The sequence below is a fragment of the Planococcus citri genome, chromosome 3 (genome assembly GCF_950023065.1).
Source record: "Planococcus citri chromosome 3, ihPlaCitr1.1, whole genome shotgun sequence".
Classification (NCBI taxonomy): domain Eukaryota; kingdom Metazoa; phylum Arthropoda; class Insecta; order Hemiptera; family Pseudococcidae; genus Planococcus; species Planococcus citri.
The window spans coordinates 9,017,420-9,043,003 of record NC_088679.1 but is presented as its reverse complement, the minus strand read 5'-3'; the positions used below and the strand labels follow the sequence as shown (position 1 = coordinate 9,043,003).

The 25,584-nt window shown below is 34.6% G+C and overlaps 3 protein-coding genes across 8 annotated transcripts in view; 2 read left to right on the top strand and 1 right to left on the bottom strand.

Annotated features, from left to right (window-relative positions):
• Positions 1 to 5,882, top strand: part of LOC135840159 (uncharacterized) — a 58,169-nt gene extending 52,287 nt beyond the window's left edge. The window contains exons 3-7 of one of the 2 annotated variants that reach the window (XM_065356539.1): positions 1,030 to 1,391; positions 1,845 to 2,711; positions 2,810 to 2,919; positions 3,003 to 3,349; positions 5,340 to 5,882. In XM_065356539.1, coding sequence (XP_065212611.1) covers positions 1,030 to 1,391; positions 1,845 to 2,711; positions 2,810 to 2,919; positions 3,003 to 3,346 — 1,683 coding nt within the window. In that variant the 3' untranslated portion in view covers positions 3,347 to 3,349; positions 5,340 to 5,882. The remainder of the gene's footprint in view (positions 1 to 1,029; positions 1,392 to 1,844; positions 2,712 to 2,809; positions 2,920 to 3,002; positions 3,350 to 5,339) is intronic. The other variant, XM_065356538.1, reaches the window with a different exon arrangement.
• Positions 1 to 25,584, bottom strand: part of LOC135840158 (neuroligin-4, X-linked-like) — a 642,239-nt gene that overhangs the window by 223,111 nt on the left and 393,544 nt on the right. The window lies entirely within an intron of this gene.
• LOC135840167 (uncharacterized) lies at positions 8,893 to 20,404 on the top strand. 4 transcript variants are annotated; one of them, XM_065356555.1, is made up of 3 exons: positions 8,893 to 9,358; positions 14,408 to 14,468; positions 19,132 to 20,404. In XM_065356555.1, exons 1-3 carry the CDS (start codon positions 9,352 to 9,354, stop codon positions 20,108 to 20,110), a joined length of 1,047 nt encoding a protein of 348 aa, XP_065212627.1. In that variant the 5' UTR covers positions 8,893 to 9,351; the 3' UTR covers positions 20,111 to 20,404. The 4 variants fall into 4 exon arrangements, with proteins under 4 accessions (XP_065212627.1, XP_065212629.1, XP_065212628.1 ...); XM_065356557.1 differs by lacking the exons at positions 8,893 to 9,358; positions 14,408 to 14,468 and adding an exon at positions 14,493 to 15,215; XM_065356556.1 differs by lacking the exons at positions 8,893 to 9,358; positions 14,408 to 14,468 and adding an exon at positions 14,494 to 15,282.

Here is a 25,584-nt window from a genome sequence, read left to right as displayed (position 1 = left end):
ACCTGTTATGATGTTTAGTCAAGCTAACTTGCAAGTCGGAAACATCGAGAGACGAGATTTGACCTGATCATATCGTATAGATACCTACTTCGATGCAATCATTTTCAGCTGGGGGGGGGGAGCCAACCCTACATTTTCGGATTATGGACATGAAGACATTTTTAGCATTTCAGAAATGTGTACTTCGAACAAAGTTGTTCCAACTTGCTGGCTTCTGTGGCATTCGAACTGTGAAGAATTTTATCCAATGTTGTTGTTTTTTTTTCAAGAAGAAAAATAGTAGAAAGGAATACTTAAGTACTGAATTTGGGTAAATGATGACTCACGTCGAATTTTTCTGCAAATTGAGAAGTATAATACTTGAATGAAAATATGCCCACACCAACCTTGCACATCTTTGTTTATAGAAGACGAAGATAGAACAATTAAGGGTTTTTAGCGCCATTTGATTTATCTTCTCTTTTCTCTCGCTTTAACAGCTGTCTCATTAAATTAATCAAAATGTTTAGTTTACATATCCAAGTTCTCCGTTCGCTTTTTTCTGTGTTTATCTTGATTTTACTCGCCAGCGCAGTACTTACCATGTTAATATTAAGTATGTACGAGCTGCGTCTCGACGTACCAAGTTCTGTCTGACGTGGTTTTTTTTATCGTCTTGTACCCTTCGTCTTCGTGTCATCGCCGCATCTTTATTCGCCAATTTTTAAATTAGGTACACGAGAACACTAGGTACCTACATAGTACGTACAGTACCTACCTACCTATAGTTACAAAAGCAACGAATTTACCTATTCGTGTATTTGTTTAGTAATCAAATTAATCTACTTCATTTCTATGTAATTAAGTAATATTAATGATTGAATTACTTTTAAGAACTTGGGTACCTACTTATCACAAAAAAATTAGGTATGCCATCATCAGTCAAAAAAATTAGAAAAATTTCAAAAGTCTGTGTATGTAGTGTACGTTACGAAGTTTAGAACCTTATCACTGATGTTAATTTATTTTTCTTTTTTTCTTTTTTTACAGCGAAATAAGAAAACTACAGAATCTAGTATAGATTTACACGTTTCAACAATTTCACTCATGGAAGAAGAAATGTCAAATATCGATACCGAATTCGGTCTACATCTGTCCTCGATTTTCGATCCTTCTGCATTTGACGTGGCAGACCAACGAGATCCACCTGCACCGAACAGAGTCCAACCAGACCAAAATCAAGTCCATCAAAATCCTTTCCAGCCTGACGAAGTTGAACAAAATTCATCTGCAGCTGATGACACAGTCCAAATAGTGGAGGATACGAGAAATGCGGCTCGATTGATTTATCTACAAGCTGAACGGGATTTTCATCATCTGATATATCGTACCTTATCGCATGAAGTCGAAGCGTAAGTAGATACCTATTACCTACTAGTTTGTCAAATAAATTTATATCATTCATTCCCACATCATGCACATTATCTAAGGGGGAAAATATTGGATAGGTATGTTTAGGTCTGAACAGATTTATTTGGAATTTTGATCAAAACTCTGATTTGATCTGGTAAGATCAAACTGAATTCGAAGAATATCCGAATCTGATCAAAATCTGACCAAACCTGACCAAACCTGATCAAACCTAATCAGGCCTTCCTTGTTGGATCTGATTAAGTTGGAATAAATCTAATGCAATCGAAACGGTGATCTGATTGGATCAGGTCGGATCAGATTCGATCCAGGAAATATGCAGATCCAACTCGATTAGTTTTTATTGGGTTTCCAATTGAATAATTTCATATTTCTTCCAACTTGATAAAATTTGCAGCTTTCCAAATAGCTAATTTAAATGTTCAAATTTTCAGGCAATCTAAAAATTCAAGCAGCTGGCCGATATCGGGCTCCAAAATTATAGCTCTACAGAACAAAGCAAAAGTGTACATCGATGAACTCAAGGCTTTAGCTGATAACACGACATATGACCATAACAGCCCAGCTGCTGCAATGTCACCAAATGAGGAATCTAGAATGAAAGACTACTCTCGCGACACTTTTGGTTATCGAATTGTGTCCATCGATGAGAGTGTGCTGGATGTTCCAGCGGACAAGACGACGTTTGACGATAATATCCCAACCCTAATACCACCAAACGAGGACTCTAGAGTGAAAAACGTCTCACTCAACACTTCCGGTAATCAAATTGTGTCTGTCGATGGTAATAGTTGCAAAGCTTTAGCTGATAACACTAAGTTTGGTGATAATATTCCAACCACAATACCATCAGACGAGGAATCTAGATCGGAAAACGTCTCATTCAAATCTTCCGGTAATCAAACTGTGTCTGTCGATGAGAATAGTTGCAAAGCTTTAGCTGATAACACTAAGTTTAGTGATAATATTCCAACCACAATACCATCAGACGAGGAATCTAGATTGAAAAATGTCTCCGTCGACACTTCCAGCTCTCAAATTGTGTCCGTCGACGAAAGCATGTCGTATGAACCTAGCTATAACATCCCATCTGAATATTCCTCCTTTGACACTTCCGGTTATCAAATTGTGCCCGCCGATAAGAATGGGCGGTATCGTCTTCCACTTGTGACCAATTGGAGCAAATTGAGCACTCTTGGTTATGTGCAATTACTAAAAATCGAGCAGAACTGGAGGAACGCAACCATGTTTACAAAAATTGGAAACCGTGAAATTTATCACTCCGATAAAATACCAATATGGTAAGTAAGAGAAAAATAATCAAAACAAATAGGTACTTACAATTAGAAAGTTGAGCAATAAACATTTGTCCAATCATCAACTCTTCCTGTTCCCACAGGGATGCAACCAATCCACAGGCGACTAAACCTGAGTTGCTAAAAAATTATGATTCTCACAAAGATGATACGTTCAAAAATGGTTTCGCTTTACCGTTCGATCACGTTTGCAGTGAGTGATGAAGCAAACTAGTGTTTCTCATTTCAAGAATGCAAAATTTGTGTACCTATATTAATTCGCGATTTTTGTTTTAGTGTTTGTTTTCGCGTGCAGAAAAAATACGTGTCGTTATTTTCACGATGTCCTTAGTTCTGTCCAGGCACATGAAAAAGCAAATGGACATACTTTTTCTTATACGAAACGTGCAAGACCACAAGACGAAAAATCTGACGAAGAATATGACCATGATAAAACAAGCGAGAAAAATCAAAGTCGAGATGTAGAAGAATTCATCTGCCTAGAACAATCATCACGACCGAAGAGACGCTGTACTGAAAAAAAGCTATCCCGGTTTCAGTCCGAGCCTTTGGTACTACATGGTCGAAGGTCCAAGCCTCAAAACAAGCCTCAGTCCTACGGTTTGTGTACACTATTTTAAATGGTGAGGGAAACTCGATCACAATTTGCTTCATATTCTCCTATACGTAGACAAGGCACAAAAAACAACAGTGTTACCCATATTTTTTCACAAATTTTGAAGCGAACAAAATTCTCAATAGGTAGTCTCGATTTTCTCATGATGGGCAATGGGCATATCATATCTTTGGGATGAAGAGAGTAAGGAATCTGGTAAAAAAAGCAACATTTCAACTCTCGGCCTCGAATTACAATTTTTTTTTTTTTGAAAAGTCAAGCGTGTTTTTTTTTTGAAATTGAATGGCAAAAAACGGAGAAAAATCGAAGGTTTACCAAATTGACCCTGAAATCTCAAATTTTGTATAGCTATATGCAGTTACTTACCTACTTCATTTTCAACACCCTTCCCCTCCACCCACTAATCGATTGTAAAATGTTTCGAACCTTTTGAGCAGTTCTGGAGCCACCAGCACATTTTTGAAAATTGAAATTTTTGCCCAACGAAATTATGAAGTTATTATAGGTACCTAACTTAATATTTACTCTAATTTCAATTTTTCGATTCGATATCTAATGCCAAATTTTCGACATGTCGCCTCGAGTTTAGAGAAGATATTCTTGGCTTTTTGGATCTTCCAGAAAATATTTGGAAATTCCACATTGTTAAATCAGGATTATATCAGGATGTAAAGCAAATTTTAGCTTTCCAACGGAACTGAGTAAAACTTCGAAAAACATAAACTATTCAAAACGCATTCAACTCGTTTCTAATCAATTCAAGAAGTCCAAAAAAGATTGCATATCAAAATAGGATTTTTACAAATTTAGCTCTTTCATGAGAACTTTGTGATACCTACAAAATTTGACTTGAAAATTTACAATGTTTTAAATTTTTTTTCTGGTAGCTTGATTTGACCTCCTTAGTCAGTTTTGGAATTTTAATACCTAATTACTCGTAGATATTCCAACACCTTCAGTTATGCATTCAAAAATATTTTCATTTCTTGCAAATGTTTCAAAATATTACCTATACAATACATAGGTATTCCTCACCTTTATACTGACCAGTTTTCAGCATTTTTTTTGAGTAGGTATAGATACGAGTATACCTAATGAAGTCTATTCATTTATTAGAACGTCTGAAGAAACTTATTTTGACAGCCTTTTCTGCCTTAGGCACAGCTTGAATGGATCAAAAATACTATTTTCGTGATAATATGTAATTTTTCATGAAAAATGTTTAAAAAATTAAACTGAAAAATTCACTTTTTCGCCCGAAAAGTCGACCCATGAATTTTGAATTTGTCAGCGAGCTAAACTCCCCCAAAAACACATTTTTTAGCAATTATGTTTTTTGCTTGAATTTTTGATTCGATTTTCCATGAAAAGATGTCGATTTTGTGGTGGAAAAATAAACATTAAAATTTTGCTAAATCATTATAAAATTGGAAGGAGGCCGGAGGGGAGATAATTTAATTAGTTTGGTTCAAATATGGCGATGAAAAAAATCTTGATCGAATAGAGTTGTTTTTTAGGAGGAAAAATGCTGTAAAAAGACACGTATTCCTGATCATTTAGATAGGTTTCATCATTAGCGAAAAGGTAGGGAATAAATTAAGAAAAGAACAGCCGAAAAGCAAAATTTTTGTTAACGCATAAGGCTGAAGATGTGAGGATAATTTTAAAAATTCCAAAATCGATTTCCGAGGTCGAAAAATCTGAAAAAATTGAAAAAAGCTGATGCGTTACTTACTGGTTATCATTTGGCATTTGAATAAAAAATGCTCTTGAATTTATTTTAACTTCCTACGTGCTCTTTTCTACCCAATATTTGAAAATTTGTTGAACCTAAGGCAAAATATTGGAGTAGGTAGGTAGGTTTCTTGAATTTATTGGATACTTATTTAAAATACCTATTAGGGCCTTGTGTACCCTTATGAGTCTTATTTCTACGAGCTGTAACACTTTGTAAGCTATCTACTCGCAATGTTTTAAAAAAATGAATCTATTTTCAGTTCCACCGACTGGCTGCAGAAGGAGTAAAAGAAACGTTTGGAAGTTGGCAAATCCGCCCCAAACAAACGAAAATCATATTCTGACAATAAAGCTCGAGAGTTGTCAATAAGACGTATGTTATCTACCTCGTATCCAGAAAACCTATATTTCAGGATCGCAGAAAGGAGCTATACAGAAGAACTTGTGTCCAGCAAGTAGATATAATTTCGTTTTAAATGATTCGTTACCGTATTTCTTGTTAATTATTTTATTTTTTTAAATTTTAATTTGTGATTTGACATGTCTCGAAAGCGTCATTCTAAAAGATACTTACAGCTGCGATCTCATGTTTAATAAGGTCTATCTAATTACCCAAGATGTTTAACTGAGATTTGTGAAATCGTTGAAAAAGAGAAAAGAGCTGACGCTTTCGAAACTTGATGTTTCGTTTGTTTTTTATTTTTCGTTTTATTACTAAGCTTATGAAGTTATTAACATATACCTACCTAATTCTATTTGTTAAGTATTTGTATCGGTTTATTTAATGTAGGTAATTTTTATCACTTAATACGTATTTATTTCATCTTTTTTAAAGGAAGCACCTCCATCTAAGTATACCTAGGTAATGATGGAGATCATAAGCTATGGAAGTTGGAGTAACTCTGAACAGATATAGCTGATTAGATGCTGCAATACGACGAGCTTTTGGAATCATCCGAAAGACAAAATGAAGAATTGTACCAACCTATAAAGCTCGTGCATTTAGCATTAAAAGTGAACGAACTCCTAAATACGATCCACTATACACATATCGATATTTCCATAATCAGTAAATATACCATAGGCGAGCCTAAAAAAATAAATATCCGATGCAAAACACGCTTAAAATGTAAAATAAACCCTCACGTCTGGTATCGTCCTCGTGAAAAATTACCGTAAATCGCTATTTACGATAAACTATACGTAAAGGCTCCGGGGCATAAAACATTTCGAATATTCGCGTTTTAAATTTTTTCGAAACGTGTACGAGAGATGACCGAACAATCGGGTATTTTGCATTCGAAGCCACGCGCCTTGGAAAAAAATATATTACCGAGATATCACGTATAGAGTCAGAAAGAGCTTTCTACTCGAAGAAATTCGACAACGAAGACAACTTACAGTATACGTCGTATAAGATTAATTGACACGACGATAGTGTTCGATTTTCGAGTGTAAACGAATGAATACTGATACCGGACTCTGTGGACCAGTATCATCAAAATTCGTAAAGCGATGACGACGACCTGCAGACGATCTGTTGTACCCTTTTTCTTTCTTTGCTGGGATGGGTTCTCCTTTTTTGGGATACATGGCCAGATTTGGTTTAATGAATTTTATCGAAGGATTTAAACGAATTAGAGAGTAACGATGGTTGAGTGATCGGTCATCTGAAAATTGTACAAATATTGTTTCGTCTTTCGTTAGAGACTTAATTAGTCGACCTCTTTTTGTCTTTTGTTACGAGTTTGGTTGTGATTGTGGAATATTTTATTACGGTTTTTTGTTTCTGTAAGGTTGCCTATACCTTAATTGATGTTGGTGAGTTTCTTGGACCAAAGATAATTGATTAAGTAATGGAACTTTTTTTTTTGTTTTTTTTTTTTTAGAATTTATTTCTAAAATGATTTTGAGAAAAAATTTATAATTGTACTCAGATGCATGGTTCTTCTGATTTTGGCCCATTCTCGATTATTTTATTCACACCTTCCCAAACACCCTGTACATCCGTATGATTTACCTTTATTCACACAACGAATACTAGTTATGAAAGTAGGTACCTACCTCTATATAATATAGAACAAGGCAAGAAACGCGATAATAATTAACATTTTGCATCGCAAAACGTGAAACTTCACCTAATACAGTACACTATGTGTAGGAGATATGTACCTTTTTGAATTATGACAGGGTAGGTTAGGACGAGAGGGATGCGCGCCACCGCCAAAAATGAAATTAACGCGACGACGCGATGATTTCGATGTAACGTCGCGTTAAAATATCCGTTTTCCGCCGTACAATTAATTTATTTACGCTATTCTGACGATGACAAGGAAATTGAAATCAAGATTAGCCTAAATGAGTTTCGACTGGATATGTATGTAAATTTTCGCCATCGCGTGGTCCGGGTCCCCCTCGAAATTGTGTAGCTTGTACCCTACAGTATGGGATATAGCTACGATTTTGAGAGCTCGTAATGTGAAAAATTACATATCTGTGTGTGGGGTGTGGAGTGGAGGGTTTTATGTTGCGAAGGTGACTGATTTTTCGGAGCTGGAAAAAGTTGGGATGAATTTTATGGCAGAATTGATGGAAATTTATTTTCCTGACTAATTTTTAAGTTTAACTGAAAAAATATGTGATTTATTAAGTAATTCATCATCTTGACAGTTTTTAAATTTACAAAAATAGGTCAGAAATACAAAATTCCATTTGTGGAACCCGAAAATGCTGATTAAGAATGGGGTGTTCGGAAACGTTTCTTTCCAAAGCAGAATAAAAAAAACGTGGCCGGAATAAGTTGAATTATTTTTGACTTAGGTATTTATTTATTCTGAAATTGACAATTTTTGATTTCCTAAACTATATCCTATTAATTTTTAAAGACGTGTGAAAGTATCGTGAAAAAAATGCCCCTGTAGTGAGTAGTGAGGAAGTGATATTATGACTCTTTCCCCTCACTTCAAAAAATAATCATACCTATGAATAAAAATGAGAGGAAAAAATTAATTTAGGTACACTTCAATTGCAATTGGTCTATAAAAATCCTATCAATAGGAATTGACCCAGCAACATCGGCTGCTCGTTGAAATAAAAAAAATAAAAAAAAACATGTACCTACTTGGGGGCCAAAATTTTCAAAAACACGTATCAAAAAATAATTTAAAATTGAAATTTTTTATCAAAACGTGGGTATTTCCCATTTTTAGTTTTACTTTGTAGAAAGTTGTTTTGGAAAATATTCAGCTTCCTTCGAGAAATTAGAAATATCGTTTCAATTTGATAGGAAATGAGGATTTTTCACCAATACCTCTATCCTTTTGAAAATAATCCTGCTTACCCAATGTACAAGAAAATTATAACTTATATAATTCATTAAAATAAATTTTTATTTCTTCATTTATTAGAAAGTTTATACTTAAATCAATTCCTGTTTTCTTCTTAAATATTTTGAGGAATAGAAATAAAGTTTTTACTCAGGTCTTTCTCCTTCTCATAGAAAATTTTTGTAAAAGAAAACTGAAAATAAAAAAATTTGAAAGCAGTTTTACAATGCTTTCAAATACAGTTTTTCAGGTTAAAATTTTCTCTTGAATACAATTGTTGGTTCCATCTTCCTTCTCCCATTTAATTGAAACCGTTGAAAAAAATTTCTACGAAGAAGTTCTGATTTCTTGCCAAAATGAAAAAAGTCTTGTTTTTTCCATTTTAAAAATTTTTTCCATTTAAGTATGTACCTACTGTTTCAGCAGTACTAATTTTTTTTTTCATTTTTTGGTTTGAGGAAATTTTTTAAAATGGAATTGGATCTATCAATTCTATAGTAAGTATTAAAAAAATTCGAATGGCTCAGAATATTTTCTAAAATTGAGTCGAATTATGTAAATCATATAATGTACCCATCTAATCAGATTTATTCACATTCAATTTGATCCTAAGAATGACTATCCAAATAGATCCTAATTCTGAACTGATCTATTTTGGTCTATTTGAATCGCACCATTCTTAGGATCAAATTCAAATCGAATCTGAGTAAATTAAATTATCTACCCAGGAGAAAAAGGTTGCCAGGTTTAATCAGATTCGATTTGAGCCTAAGAAGGCTGCTAATCAAACACGTTTGAAAATATATTTTTTGACAGGTTTGGATAATGGGAATTCTTGGAATTAAATCAAATCTGATTCAATCCAATAACCCAGGAAAAAAATTGTGGATCTACTCGTAATTGAATCTAAATTATATCAAGATCCTAAAGGAAGGTTTACCTACTCATGTCAGGTATTTGTATATAGGTGTCAGAAATTAGAATGTATCTGATGAGATCCCAGTATAGGATCAAATTTGAATCCAATAGGATCTGAAGATAAATTCAGTTGAATCTTATCAGATTGAATCTGATTTGATTTGACCATAAGAATGACGATCTTGAAGTAGGTATCATCTAATTTGAATCCAGATGGAATCTTTTTTTTGGGGGGGGGGGGGTTGAGGGGGGGCAATTTGTGATTCCAATTGAAATCTAAAAAAATATCTCTGCTGACCGTTCTGATCATGGATTTAAATGAATGTAGTTGATCCAACCTAATTCAATTGGTATCAATTGGATATCATTGGATACATTCTGATCCAAATGGATGAACATTTTTTCAAAACTAGGATTGAATTGGATTTTGAGTCCGATTGGATCTTAAGAATTTTTCGATTGCAGACCTAATTTTAGACGCAATGCAACCTGATTCAGTTGGATACAATTGGGTCTCATTGGATACATTCTGATTCAATTGAGTAAACTTTTTTTCATCATCATCATTGAACTTTGACCAGGTGATCTGATCAGTGCCAGTTGGAGTGTATTCTTTGACTTTTTGAGGGAACCGTTCATCAGGCATTCTGTCATCGTGTTTTATCCATTTCTTTCTGTAATCTTTCACTTGTCTAATGATTGGCTCTGCTTCTAGCTCCTTCAGGATGTCTTCGTTCCTTTTCCTATTCGGAGTTGACGAACATGTGTTGCACTCTGGTGGTGAAATGCAGGGGACTGCTTGTTTCGCCGCGCACGTTTCACCGCGCACGTTTCGCCGTGCACGTTTCGCCGCCACCGAAAAAAGGTCATTTCTGAAAAAGCGTTCGTTTCGCCGCCGTGCTGATAAATGAGCCAAAGGTCGGAAAAATTCCCATCAAGAGGGACTTTTTCATAAAACGTGTAGAATACCGCCCTAACAACATACTGAAAGTCCCCGCCACCGCTACGGGGTGTGCTAACCTCAGGAGGGGTCCACCCCCAAAACATGTTTTTCGTCATTTTCTCCCCCCGTATTTCATTTTAGTGAAAAATATGTGGTTATAAACAAAAGCATCTACGTCAAATGCCCGATCTAGTGATGTATCAACTGTCTTTGTATCTACAAGGGGGGGGGGGCTGCAGCCATTCAAATGAGAGTGGTTTTATGAAAGCTATAGGCGCACAAGAGGGGTGAAATGGCCCCCGAGAGGGTCCGGGTTGATATCAGTATGGAAGGCGGGTTCTAAAAACTTCCTTGTGGAAAGTTTTAGACCCCTGGCCCCTCCCTTTTTTGAGAAACCCCCCTTTTGTAAATTACTATAACATTTTTCTCATCCTCATGTTAACCAATTTTTAAAGTATGTTGTAGACATCTTTAGGAAGTATCCCCACAAAAATTTACAACCCCCTCCCCTCATATCTACTTATGATTTTATAATTTTCATTCTAATTAATACATTTTCATTTTTTATCTAAATTAAGTAATCTTTCACCACGGCGGCGAAATGAATGCTTTTTCAAAAATGACTTTTTTTCGGTGGCGGCGAAACGTGCACGGCAAAACGGGCGCGGTGAAACATGCGCGGCAAAACAAATGGTACCCTGAAATGCATGAAATACATGTTATCATGCTGAAAGGGGGACATTTCATACTCACGCATGCTTACACACATGCACACTCAACTTGTCGAGATGCGATTCTCTACAAAATGACGTCAAAATGTCCCCCTTTCAGCAAGTCGATGGTGGCGCCGCCACGAGATGTCAACGCCAAATCTCATCTAGTATATCCTGCTGTGGCTCACATGAATCTCATTTCCGCTGCAGTTACTCTGCTTTTTACATCCTTTCTCATTGTCCATGTTTCACTTCCATACAGCAGCATTGGTCTTGCCAGCATATTGTAGATTCTTATTCGAGTTTTGGCTCTGACTTTTCTTGGAGGTATGGCTCGGTTTATAGCTCCGCTTATTCTCAGGAATTTACTGATCTTAAGTTGTGCATCAACTTCTCCTTCATATGACAGCTCACATCCGAGATATTTAAAGCTTTTAACTTGTTCCACTGGCAGTCCATTTACAACGATTTCACTGCGTATTGGTTCTTTCCCCTCAAAGGCCATCACCTTTGTTTTTGACGACGAGACTCTCATTCTGTACTTATCAGCTACTTTCTGAAGGTTGTACAATGCTCTCTGCAAGTCATCTTTGTTGTCAGCAAAGACCACCTGATCATCAGCAAACAGCAGGGTATTGAGATGGGCGTCGTTGATGTCTAGCCCTTTTGGCTTGGTTTTCAGCCATTCTTCAATCATGTCATCAAAGTAGATGTTGAACAGGCTACATGACATTGGGCATCCCTGTCTTACTCCTCTTCCTATCTTTGCTTCTGACAGTTCTGACATGTTTCCTGATCTTACTCTTATTACATTATACGTGTATATCTCTTCAACTAGGCGTACTATTTGTTCATTCACTTCAATTTTCCTCAGGATTTCAAACAACGTCTTCCTTCGTACTTGATCATACGCCTTCTCCAGATCAACAAAGCACATGTGAGACTCTATGTAGATTATATTCTCGTCTCTTCTCCATCAGCAGATTTGTTGCGTATACCCCATCTATGCATGATCTTCCCTTTTGAAATCCATTTTGGCATTCCAATATTATTGGCTCCGCATGGCTCTGGATTCTTCTCGCTAGCATCTTTGCAAGTATTTTGTAAAACTTGAATTAAATTGCATTTTTGATACAATTGAATCCAAAGGAATTTTTTCGGCCCAAATTCTAATTTAGATTCATTTTCAAATCTATCCTGATTTAGTTGGATCCAATCAATTTGTATTGGATGTAGGTATTCTTATCCAATTGAATAAGTAAACATTTTTTTTAAAACTTAAATTAATGTGGATTCAATTATTGGATCTAAAAAAATTGTTTCTGTCTGATTTCAATTCTGGATTTAAAGATCCAACCTGATTCAGTTTGGTCTAATTGGATCTTATTGGATACTTTGTGATCCAACTGAAAAAACATTTTTTTTTAAAATTTGTATTAATTTGAACCCAATTGGATCTGAAGAGTTGTTTGCTGATTCTAATTAGTTGGATCCAATTTAAGTGCATCAGAAACATTCTGATCCAATTGGATAAACATACCTATCTTCAAAACTTGGATTCATTTTTGCCCAATTTGGTCTAAAGAAAAATTGTTTCTGGTTAGTTCCAATTCTGCATTTGATTGAAGATCCAATCCTGATTCAACTGGATTCAATCCAATTGGATCTCAATATTCTCATTGGATACATTTTCATAAACATTTTTCCTAAATCATGTATTATCTTAATTTGGTTTCAACTGGATATAAAGAAATTGAAAATCCAAATCCAACCAGATTCAGTTGGTTCTATTTGAATTGCATTGGAAACATTCTAATCTAATTGGACAAGCATTTTGTCAAAATTTGAATTCATTTGGATCAGATAGATTTTTATTCATTCTTAAGTCGAATAAAATTTTAAAAATTTGAAAAAAAAATCTGAAAAATGATCAAAAATGGTCCCTCTAATACGAGGGGTTTGAAGGTTTACGAACACAAACATACAAAACATAACAAATTAAAATATCGAATAAAATAAAATAGAAAAACTCCAAAAGAAACTTGACCACCACATTCCTATTTACTTTCACCACCACCACCACTAACAACAATACCAGCAATATCTTCACCACAGCACCTTATACAGTAGGTATTGAAATTGCACCAAACACGACGGTATGGTGTTAAAGTTCAGCGGTTGCTATTGCTGCAAGAACTTCGGTGGTGTTTTTTTCCCTCCATACTATTTATTTATCGTTACCAGCCTTGGAAAAAGTTTCGGTTGTGGTGAGCTCAATGTGGAATGCAAAAAGGAGCAGGTGAAGGGGAGCAGCTTACCTATATCTACAGCTAGTACAGCTGTACGCTATAGCTCGGTGTGCTGGCATAATTTACACACATTCGGCTATTGCAAAAGTTTCCAAATAACCGAGGCCGAGACCGAGTCGACGGCGACGACGACCAAAGTTGGCTAAATAATTTAGGGTCGATAATAACGCGAAATAAAAAATAAATCAAAAACTTTCCATACCTCGGCAAGAAAATGTCGCCCGACGGGTTCAACATTATATGTATTACTATGTGCTCAGCAGCGTTATAACCAAAGCAAACTAAAACCAAACTGTACAATATTGATATTGGATTTTAAACTTGTCGATGTGAACAGGATGAACGGAAGGGCAGCACCTAATACGTATGTTAATTAGAACGAGAGAGAGAGACGAATAGAGCAAAAAAATGTCGCAGACTTCAGACATAAACTCAAATCCTCCCGAACGAGGAAAAACATGTATGGGTACATAATACGAGTAGAGGTATTTGTAAAGGAAATTTTCATCTTCTTGTAGCCACCTTTTCGGATTTTATCGTTCTTATTACACATACCTATAAGACCACAAACACACCCTTGCCCTTCTCCTATAGTATAACTGAGTGTACAGGTCTGTTATCCAAAGAATGGTAAACCACCGGAAATATGTCGGTGGAAAAAAAGCTACGTAACCGGACGAGATTATATTATACCTATGTCAAAAAGAGAGAATTTGTTCGCCCCTTGTCCCTCGAGGTAGATATTTTTTCATTTTTATTTTTTATTCTGGTTTTTCGGCGGTTTTACCTGCGAAAAAATTCTCTGGCGTCGTTTTTCGCATATTACGAATCGTAATACATTCGCGAATAGCCAACGAGTTCAGCTTACGACGCGATGTGGGTTTTGTGGTCGGCAAATATTACGAGTACGTAACGAGGCTTCTTTGTCTTAAAGAATTTATTACGATGCATGCTTTAGGGACGCAGGTACGTGAAATAAGATAAGGGTAGATAAGCATGGTCATCGTATTTTGTTAGAATACCTAGCATACGTACTATAGTATAAGTTACCGAAAATGGGGGTTATTTTTGTCTGATTTACTTCTTTTTTTACCTTTCTCTCTTCTTTTTTTTTTCTAGGTATAGCAGCTATAGCAAAGGCGTTGAAATGGTGTTTGCTGTTCTGTTCAAGTGATGGCGGGTAAGTGATAAGGATCTACTTATAGTATTGAGTATTTTACATAAGATACAGATTCTCAGTGAATAAGTATTATGGTGCTAGGGAAATGTGCGAGATCCTACGAAAGTGAATATTTCGGAGTGGATTTTTTGAAATTGATTGAAATAAGAACTGAAGAAATTTTACTGATTGTGAGCTCAAAATTATAAATTAAAAAATAAAAATAAAATTCATAGGTAGCATATTTTAGGTAATTGGCAGATTTGGTTCGTAGTTCATAAGATCACTTGAAAAAAAAAAAAAAAAAAAAAAAAAAACTGCCCAGAACAAGTAAATTTATAAGTATGACACACGTGAATTTATTGGAGGCAAAGTCCACAAAATCACTCAAATCCTGACATCAATACCCATTGATAAAAGTGGTTAAAAAGGTGACTCATCGAGTTCTTTTATCTACATAAATAAACAAGTTAGGTCGTTGGATACCTCTACCTACTTACGAAGTCAAGTTTTCCAGGGTTGAAAGAAGAAAATTAGACAATAGACGAGCCCTAACCGACTCAATGATTGGGTACACTATACCTGTTCTTGTTTTTGTTTGTCGTCGGGATTGTTTACAACTTATTTATAGTTACATAGAACAGCATCAGTTTGCAAATTATATCTTGGACTTGATACTATTAGTTGTGGATGTTCGGTTAGTGCTCGTTAGCTTTTTTTTTTATTGGAGTTAGTTTCTTGAAGTTTCTTGAATAATTTCTAATGAGAGTGAGTTGAAGTTTAATGGTGTTCGTCGATAATTTACCAAGTTGATGAGTTGAAAATTTCAATATTCGTAAGTTTATTGCCTATCGATGGTTATTTAATCGTGTTCTTGATTTTATTGTTGAGTTAATTAATTTGCTAATGAGTTTAAATTACGTGATTGGAAAGTTTTACTTCTTATCTACTTAGGTATAATGTGAAACGTTTTTAAATTTTTGAAGAGTTGAATTTCCATCTCAATAGTGATGAAAATAAAGTAGCTGTCATTCGAATAATTTCAGTTACCTAGTTGGATTACAGTTGAACTTGATTTTTTCTCTTGAAAATTCAAAATTCATGTTTGAAGAGCAAAAATGATCTTTTTCTTAGACGTTTTCTTTTTCTTTTTCGTTTTGAAATTCATTTGTTCTCTTGCTCTTCTTATTATTTCACACGCGTTTTTTTTCTATTTATTTTTATTTTTTTAAATGAAATTTTCTTGAAAATGAGCTCTAATTATTACACAGTTTACTTTTGAATATTTTTTATTTTTTGATGATGATTTTCAAAACTGCGATTTCGAAATTTATTTCTGGAAGTGAGTCCTTGTGGTCCAAAACCACTCGTGGCAAAATTTTCAGATCGCTGGAGAATCTTATAAGTTATAACTCTTCCAAAAGGTATGAAATAACATATTGTTGTGAATAATTCTCTTTTGCAATTTTCAGCCTTCATTGCTGAGGTATAATTGGTGCTTTTTTCCAAATTGGAAAATAAAATAGGTACCTGTAGTTAAATTTGATAAAATTAGCAGGAAAACATAGAAGATTTCTATTTTTTTTTCTTCTGATGTTGCAAGATGATCTAAGTATTTCATCTTGATCCCAGACGTAAATTTTAGCTTAGTGGGTCGTATGGGGAGGGAGATCTGCAGGGGTTCCTAAAAATTTCGTGATCCAATTTTTTCAATGCAAATGATTGAAAATGAATAAAATTAATGAATTTGGTATCAATTTGGATTGACAAAAATTAACCAAAATTGACCACTTTAGACGAAGAAAATCGTTAAAAAATCAATTTTACTTGAATTTTTTTATATTTTGCTATTGTACAAAAAATAGGCATTGTAAAAAATAGTATTGTTGTATTTGTATCTAAATCTTGGCAAAACACACAATATTAAGTAAGTAGGTAAGTATGTAGGTATATTTTTTGTAGGTAATAATTGCATCTTCAAAGGAAGTTGCAAAAGCTAAAAAATACACGTCTTGCTGAGAAGATCAATTTGTAAAAATTTCAAAAAAAATTTAAATGACCCTTGGAGCTTGGTAAATGTCGAACTTTCCTGAAATTTTGAAAAAATTTGGTTGATGATTACCAAAGATGGAAATTTTTAATTGAAATGTGAATTTCAACACTTTTTGAAGAGGCTTGGAGGTGATCTAATCGGTCTGAAAATTTGGTCACGTTGTAGTTTTTGGACCTCGAGGATCCAACTTCCATTGGTTGGTTTCAGAATTCTAGCCGAGGGCAGATTCATCATTCTCAACCAATTTGCTCCAGGATTTTCAACTCAGTTTTATCAATTTTTTTGTTTCTTAATTTTTTTGACCAATGTAGGTATTGAAAAAAAGTGGGAAAAAATTAAGATATGGATCAAATTAACGTACTATAGGTGGTTCAACATTGAGTTGAAAACGACTTGAATTTTGTAGACTCGTTAGAGGAGCTGTACAGCTGCTACTCAAGTACCCAAAAAAGATAATTATTTTCAATAAAAATAAATAAAAAAAAAAATGAATATTACATTTCTTATTTAATTAGGCTTTATGAATGCCTTCCTCATATTGAGATCAGGTTTTAGACCATTTTAAGGGTGAAAAGCGTCCATTGAAAAATTGCAAATCACGAAAACCAAAATGTTTACACGATGTGTTTTTTTAAAATTTTTATTATTTACTTTTTTTCAATATTTTTTTTTTTTTGGTATGTACTTTTTACAAATATGAGTAAATTTAAACTTATTTTGGAAGCCCATAGCTCCTTTCTCCCTCTGATATGGTGGTCTCAAACTTTCATGGAAATTTTTCAACAAAATTCAAGCCATCTCTATGAATTAAAAAACTTTTTGAGTGAGAATTAATTTGAAAAAAAGTTACGATTTTTATTTTTATTGTGTAAGTGCTTATCTTCCAATTTTGCATTTTTCGAAGAAAAGTTGCCTTCTTTACAATTTTTTGGTGATTCTTTTTCGATCCATCGTTTCTTTGCAAAATATTAGAGGTTTTTATAAAACTTCCTGGAAAAATTAACGAATTTCGCAATCATTACACTACCTCAAATTTTTTTTTGGAAGCTTCAGAAAAAATTGAATAGTTGATTTTTTTTTCAGTGATTGATTTAAAATGAAAGTTGAATTTTTTGAAATTTGAATTGCTAGGGATGTCCCAAAAACTCAAAATCACTGAAAAAAAATCACCACACGAAAAAAATTTCAATGTGTTGAAAATGGCCAAATTTTTGAAAGATGAGTAGATTTGCCAAAACAATATAAGTACGTATGACATAGTTTCTGTCCTATCACATTGAGGAAGTAAAAAAATTAAAAAATTAAAACAAATCAAGAATTTTTAGTGCTATGCAACTTCTGTTTACCCGTTTATCGTATGCTTAACTAAAACTAACCTCATGAATTGATTTTTGGAATTCATTGATTCTTTAGAACCGATTCATTTGTCCAGAGTATAGTACAGTATAAAGAAAATCCTAATATTGTATTTTTTCATGTTCAAATTTCTTCATAAAAAACTCGTTCTTAATTTTGAGGACACTCTGTATACAAAGCTTAAACTTCTCCGTCCAGTTTGAAGAAACTTGCCATCAAAAGGGGGACTGCTTGTTTCGCCGCGCACGTTTCGCCGCGCCCGTTTCGCCGCGCACGTTTCGCCGCGCACGTTTCGCCGCCACCGAAAAAAGGTCATTTCTGAAAAAGCGTTCGTTTCGCCGCCGCGGTGATAAATGAGCCAAAGGTCAAAAAAATTCCCATCAAGAGGGACTTTTTCCTAAAACGTGTAGAATACCGCCTTAACAACATACTAAAAGTCCCCGCCACCGCTAGGGGGTGCGCTAACCTCAGGGGGGGCCACCCTCAAAACATGTTTTTCGTCATTTTCTCCCCCCGCATTTCATTTTAGTGAAAAATATGTGGTTATAAACAAAAGCATCTACGTCAAATGCCCGATCTAGTGATGTATCAACTGTCTTTGTATCTACAAGGGGGGGGGCTGCAGCCATTCAAATGAGAGTGGTTTTATGAAAGCTATAGGCGCACAAGAGGGGTGAAATGGCCCCCGAGAGGGTCCGGGTTGATATTAGTATGGAAGGTGGGTTCGAAAAACTTCCTTGTGGAAAGTTTTAGACCCCTGGCCCCTCCCTTTTTTGAGAAACCCCCCTTTCGTAAATTACTATAACATTTTTCTCATCCTCATGTTAACCAATTTTTAAAGTATGTTGTAGACATCTTTAGGAAGTATCCCCACAAAAATTTACAACCCCCTCCCCTCATATCTACTTATGATTTTATAAATTTTCATTCTAATTAATACATTTTCATTTTTTATCTAAATTAAGTAATCTTTCACCACGGCGGCGAAATGAACGCTTTTTCAAAAATGACCTTTCTTCGGCGGCGGCGAAACGTGCACGGCGAAACGTGCGCGGCGAAACGGGCGCGGCGAAACGTGCGCGGCGAAACAAATGGTACCCCATCAAAAGCACACAACTTCGTCAGATTTTCTAATAATTTTTTTTTTCAATTGACTCTTAGGTTATAATAACCTATTATCCGTTCTAAAATAGGTTTTAAACTGAAGTATATTTATAAGCAGCCCTTACGTACTTACCTACTAAATAATATTTGTATAATTTTTGTTGGTTACAGAACAGTTCATATTCATTCCGATAGCGAACGATTTCATCTTGATATGGATTCAAAAGATACGCAACCAGCTAACCTAAAGAATACTAAAGTAAACACCTCCAGTTCGAATCTCAGCTCCCAGAAAGACTCACCAAACGCTGAAAAAATCAACGATAATTCGAAAAAACAATCAGGCCAAGTCGACGAAACCGAGTGTCAAAATAACGTCCTGGATCAACTATTGGAAAAAATGCGCACAGGCGAAGCTTTCAATCGCAGATCCCGAACATCGCGAAATTCATCGTTCGAATTACTCCGTCCATCGCGAAGACCACCTCTAAACTCGCCCAAGGCGATGCTCAAATCCTACGTTACAACGACTCCACTATCGCCGAATTCAACACCTAGTAAAGGTCAAAGTACAACAACATCGAGTTCGAATCAACCTAGCGAACTTTTCCTCGATACCAGAACACCTAAAACGGTAGCTGAAATACTCGTCGATACGATCACCCCGAAACCGTACACACCTCCTAATGATACTCGTAGTCCGATTTTGTTCATCGAACAATTCGAAGTATGCGTTGAACTGCTAAACTTGAACGATAAACAAAAAACAGCCCTATTTGCTCGAATGGCTTTCGTTGACGAGACTGTCAGTTACGAGATCATGAGAAAGAAGTCAATTACGTACGATCAAGCCAAAGATTACTTTTTGAAGATGACCTGGTCGAATCGAAAACAAAAAGAGGTTATCGAGCAGCTGAGGAAATGCGATCACGTCGACGGCGATGTGGAGAAATATGTGAAGATATGGTTCGATAGAATCAAAGGCATGGAAAGCGACCTGTTGCGTGAAGCTTTTGCTATTCTGAAGTCACGTATGTCTTATCCGTATTACGAGTTTGTTTTAGAATTAGAAAAAACCATGGAATTGAGTCAGTTTCTCATTCAATGCAGTACGTTCGAGGATCCGATCCGATCGAGTGTGCAAAAGTGAGAGCGAATTGTAGTTTTAAAACCATCCATGATGGGTAGGTATGTTGGCAACAAGGATAGATATATTATTTTTATTACCTGCTAACGTTGAAAGTACCTGTGTGTATGTTGATGTTCTAAAAAATTAATTTGTTTTAATGATAAATGTATTTATAATCGATATATTCGTTAGTCGTTATTCCATTTTGAAGATTTATTGCTTAATAGTCGACATACTTTTTCAATTAAAATACGATTTTTCAGTTCCATTTGTTTTTTATGTAACTCAAGTACAAATAAAAAATTGTGTTGAAACTAGAAGTATTGTTGTCTAATATTTTATTGATATTTTACCTACATAATACCGTATTGAAAAAAGAAAAATCTGAAATTTTTCAAAATTACCTGAGTACTTAGCTTTCTGGTCATCAATTACTTATTGCAAGATTCATACTTATCGGAAAAATTGTATAATAAATCTATCTACTATCTACCTACGTATATATTCAAAATGACACTATCTACAGAAGCAGGAGTACCTAGGTAAGTACAATTACGTCAATTATGTAACATTGTAACATTACTTTTCGTGAATAATGAAATTAAAGAACAATTCAATTAAAAAACATCAAGTATATAGTTGTTCCAATTTTCAATATTTTTTGTTTCCAAAAACAGAATTTTCATGATGGTAGGTACTTATAGTTTTTGAAAAACAATTGTTAGGTACCTAACAATATTTGTCCTTTCAACAAACAGTAATAAATTTGATTTAATGGGATTAAAAAATGGTGAAAACATTAAAATGTGTTTTCATTTTTTTGCAAACAATGTTGCGAGTAATAAATATTGTTAAAAAGCTAATGTGCTTTGAAAAAACTTTTTTAGAAATATTTTTTTTGAACGGAATTTTTTTTTTTGAAGAATCGAATATTGTGGAGATAGATTTTGCACATTTACCAATGTGCAATTGATCGTCACCAGTGATGGTTAGTTACTAGTAATTTACTGGTAACTTACCAGTAAGTTACCGGTAATTTAAGTAACTTATAAAGTTTCACCAAAATGGTTCAGAAGATCAGAATTGAGATGATGGTTACCATAAAATCATCCAAAACTCCCAACAACTAAAAGAAATGGCTAGGGACTTGAGCAGATTTCCCAATTTCCCAATTCTGCTCATTTGGGCTAGGGCAGAACCAAAATTGCTGCCCCTCCCACTCATTCTTCAAAAAATTCCCAATCACAGCGCACCCCAACAATAATTTTCAAAAAAAAAATTATTATTGATGATTTCTCAATTTTTTTCCAAAATTCTTTCACATTTAAAAATAAAAAAATAAAAATGAATTAAAAAAAACAAGTAAAATGTCTGATTTTGAATTTTTGATGATTGTTGATTTTGCTCAATTTCTGGGATTTCTATTTTCTTCGCTTCTTTAGCAATTTTTTGATTTTTCACCTTGAAAAACCTTTGAAAATTTGATAAGTAGCTGTGGATGCGTTAACTTTTCAATTCAAATTTCAAAAAGTAAACTAAAATTAAAATCAGTCATGAATCATGATGTGAGATTGTGAGGTACTGAAATTTTAATTTCAAACCACAGTTTTTTAGGAACTCCTCACAGGGAAAACCTAAACAGCCAAATTCAAGAACAAAATTAGGTAAGTATTATGGCACAGAAATCAAATTTTATCAACATCAATTGTTTCTCAAGTTCAAGTTCAAACCACACAGACACAGCATTCAAAAAGAAAAAAAAAACCACAACTTTTGAAGATTTGTAATAGGTACCTACCTATTTATTTACACATTGAAAAATTGTAACTTGTTGTATCTAGACAGCTATAGGAGCACATGCAAACGTCCAAAATTGCCCTTGACAACATTTCTATCAAAAATTTATAAATTACTGTGGTAACTTATGGTAATTTATGTCATAGTAACTTACTGGTAACTTACCAGTAAGTTCTCGGGGAAGTTACTGTGGTAAGTTTCCATGCATCACTGATCGTCACAGATGCTAGCTACCTATGAGGTTCTAGTAGTACCTAGCTTCTATGAGCTTCCCAGGTACCTGGCGACTTACTGCCTTGTTACCTATTTTTCGGACACTGATTGTTTATTTACGAAATAGGTACACAACACAGACATTTACCTCATGAAATACCTAAGAAAAGTCTTCAGTTACACTTTGCATCGTTTATTGTTCAATAACGCAATTACATAGTACAGTGGAACCTCGATAACTCAAAATCCAAGGGGAATGGTCATTCATTCGGCTTATAGAGGTTTTCAAGATAATCAGTTTCGAGTTATGCAGGTAAGATTTTCAGAGCATTCGAGTTATAGAGGTCTTACGAAATGAATGAATTGAGAGATATGTAAGTGCATAAAAGATAAAAGTATGAGTTGAAATATTCGAGTTATAGAGGTAAACACCAGACAACGTACGAGTTATAGAGGCTTTCTCACTATTTTCGGTTAAAGTTTAGCTTATGGAGTTACAACTGAGATATGTAGTGCATAAAAGATAAACGTATGAATTGAAAAATATTCGAGTTATAGAGGTAAACGCTCAACAACGTACGACTTATAGAGGCTTTCTCACTATTTTTGGCAAAATTTTAGCTTCGAGTTACGACTGGTTTGTGTAGTCAATTTCGACTTATCCGAGTAAAGTTAACATTGAGTGTTACTGAGATTTCAAGGGGAATGGAGGTTGGTTCGGCTAATAGAGGTTTTCGAGTTGAAGAGTTTCGAGTTATCGAGGTTCCACTGTAATAACTTACTCATGCTAATTATACTGAGCCTGTACAGTCTTACATAAATGAGAAGTAGCATTCTAAATGCCTTTAAGGAGTGCTTTTAAGCACATTACCACGGGGAAGGGAACAATAAACGGATGTGGGAAGGTCCATCTACGTTACTCTTTCAAAAGAGATTTGAAATAAGGGTGAGCTTCATAGTTTTACGTAAACCAAGCACCCAAGTGCATTTGACAATCTCAATCAGTGTAACTGGAACTGAATCTATTTCGAAATAGATCACTTGATCTTAGCTTCACCAGTTCATATTTCGAAATACGACTGGACTTACGCAACTAGTTTGGATAACTAGATTTATGCAAATATGAGAATAGGTACAAGCCTATCTCATCTCCGGAACGCCGATGTACCAATGTTATCTCATTGGCAGTTGCCAAATGACGGGTTTCTCTAACATTTCTGTTGAAAATACAGCACAATCTGTCTCTACAATAGGTATTTAACAAATTTTTTTAACAAAAAATTAAAAAAAAAAACGCGATTGATGTGGGGTGAAAACTGAAAGCTATACCTAAGCTGAAATCTAAACTTCTATTAGAAAAACTCTCAGGTATGCAAAACTTGAAAATACATAAATAAAAACAAAATCATGACGATTGAGAAGATATCATTGAATTTTGTCCCAAATAGCTATAGGTAGTAATTTGAAAAAAAATTAAAATCAATAAAAATTTTCAAAAATGAATGTTTGCCAAAAATTAAAAAAAAACATTAAAATCATTGAACATGACAAACAGTGTGATAAACATTATTGATGAAACACAAGTGAAAGATTTTTAAAAATCTGAAAGTTGGTAAGCCATGTATCCAATTTTGGAGCCATCCTCCAATTGCTTGTTTCGAACCGTTTTTTAGCAGTTCTGGAGCTTCTAGCAGATTTTTGAACGTTGAGATTTCTAAAAAACTTTACCCAATGAAATTTAAAAGCTGAAACTTTCTGTATACCTACCCTAAATTCAACACGATGAGTCGATTTTAGGTGGTTTTAAGCGGTTTTGGAACCTTTTCCAACGGATTATTACAAATAGGTTGTTTAGTTTTGGAAAAATTGTCATAAAAAGATGAAAAATATGAAATCCATTGTCTCTTCGGTACAGGAGTGTATAAAAATATACTGGATCTGGAAGTCGTGATTGGCTTGAAATTCCCATCAATTGATATGAAAGCTCAAAAATCAGATGTGAGCCAAATTCCAGGTTTATATCTCGATTTTACCTTTTTAGGAAAAGTTCATTTCACTAGTCAAACTTTCAGAGTTGGAATTTCGAACTTTCAAAGTAAAATGTGAGTATGGGTAGGTAAGTACCTAATTGATTGCTCAAGATTGCAAAAATTTTAAAATTTCAAATATAGTGACATCAGTAAAAATGGTCAATGACATCTCCCTACGACTCTTCAAATGAAAAACAGAGCTCACGGATTTCGATCGAATTTGAAATCTTTTGCAAGTAATAAACACAACCGAAAACGTGAATTCACGAAAATTGTAAAAATCTAGGCAAAAAATAATCCTTTGTGTAATTTCATATACTGAAATTTCATCGCACATTTCTATCCTTTCTGGACCAATTACATAACAAGCCTTTTTTCAAAAATCGCATCGTAACATTCCGAACTTCCTCTATTATTATAAAAACAAAGCGTTTTTAGCCGAAAGTTGATCCATAATTAATATTTTGCGGCCTTTAATCGGGTTCGAATCAACTTTCAAGCAGCACTTCATCGATAACGTGTATAGCACTTTGGAGAACAATATCGTGAAATGGAAAAATTCTCACCCAATCCATCCCATCCCATCGACATCTCGCGAAATTACCATCGCTTTATTGTTAACGTTGATTTTACAGTCAATAAAATTTTACGATCGGTTCGCCCTAATTCTATTTTCGCAAAATACTGCAAACAAGTACAATTATTCATTTCGAAAACGTCGAAAAAAAAGAGAAAAAGTACGGAGGAAAAAAAACACAACACGTACCGCAAAAACCCCCATATCTAACGAGGAAAAAAACTTTGTAACTACTAAACCCATAAAAAGCGAGCATGAATACAAAGCTAAATTCTTTTTTTTTTTTAAACCAAGTTTTCTTTTTCTCCTTCTCATATACATTCTTACTCACATACATGTACACATCGAAGTAGAAAAAATAACATCGTCCTAACTGACCGAGTAACTATATTTGCCGGCTCGTAAACTGTAAGATTTTTGCCCCGATGGTCTACGGGTATTATTCGTACGATAACTCAGTCTATCCCTTTCTGTTTTACGCAATCTTTTGCCAATGCCAGTTCAGCCTCGGTTTGAACTTTCCTCGCTTTTCGTTTAAACCAGCCGGCCAGCAAACTTTTTCTGCACCTACCGTTCCTCTCTGTTGTTCTTTGCGACTGAGCAAAAATTTCACGTGCTCGTGGTAACGTTATTTTTTAATTTAAACAAAACAATAAAGCTTGTTTTGAGAGAACTTCTTTTTAAAAAAATTCTCCGCCACGCGCAGCCCTGGATGAAAAGTGAAAATACCTATCTACAGCCAGATGCTTTCTATCATTTGAAAAATCGAAAAATAGGTACTGACTTGAAGTCAGTTATAAAATGTAAAAAGCAATCATATTCCAAAAAAACATATTCCTGCAATTTCTGAAGATGTGCAAGACTTTTTGGATTTTTTT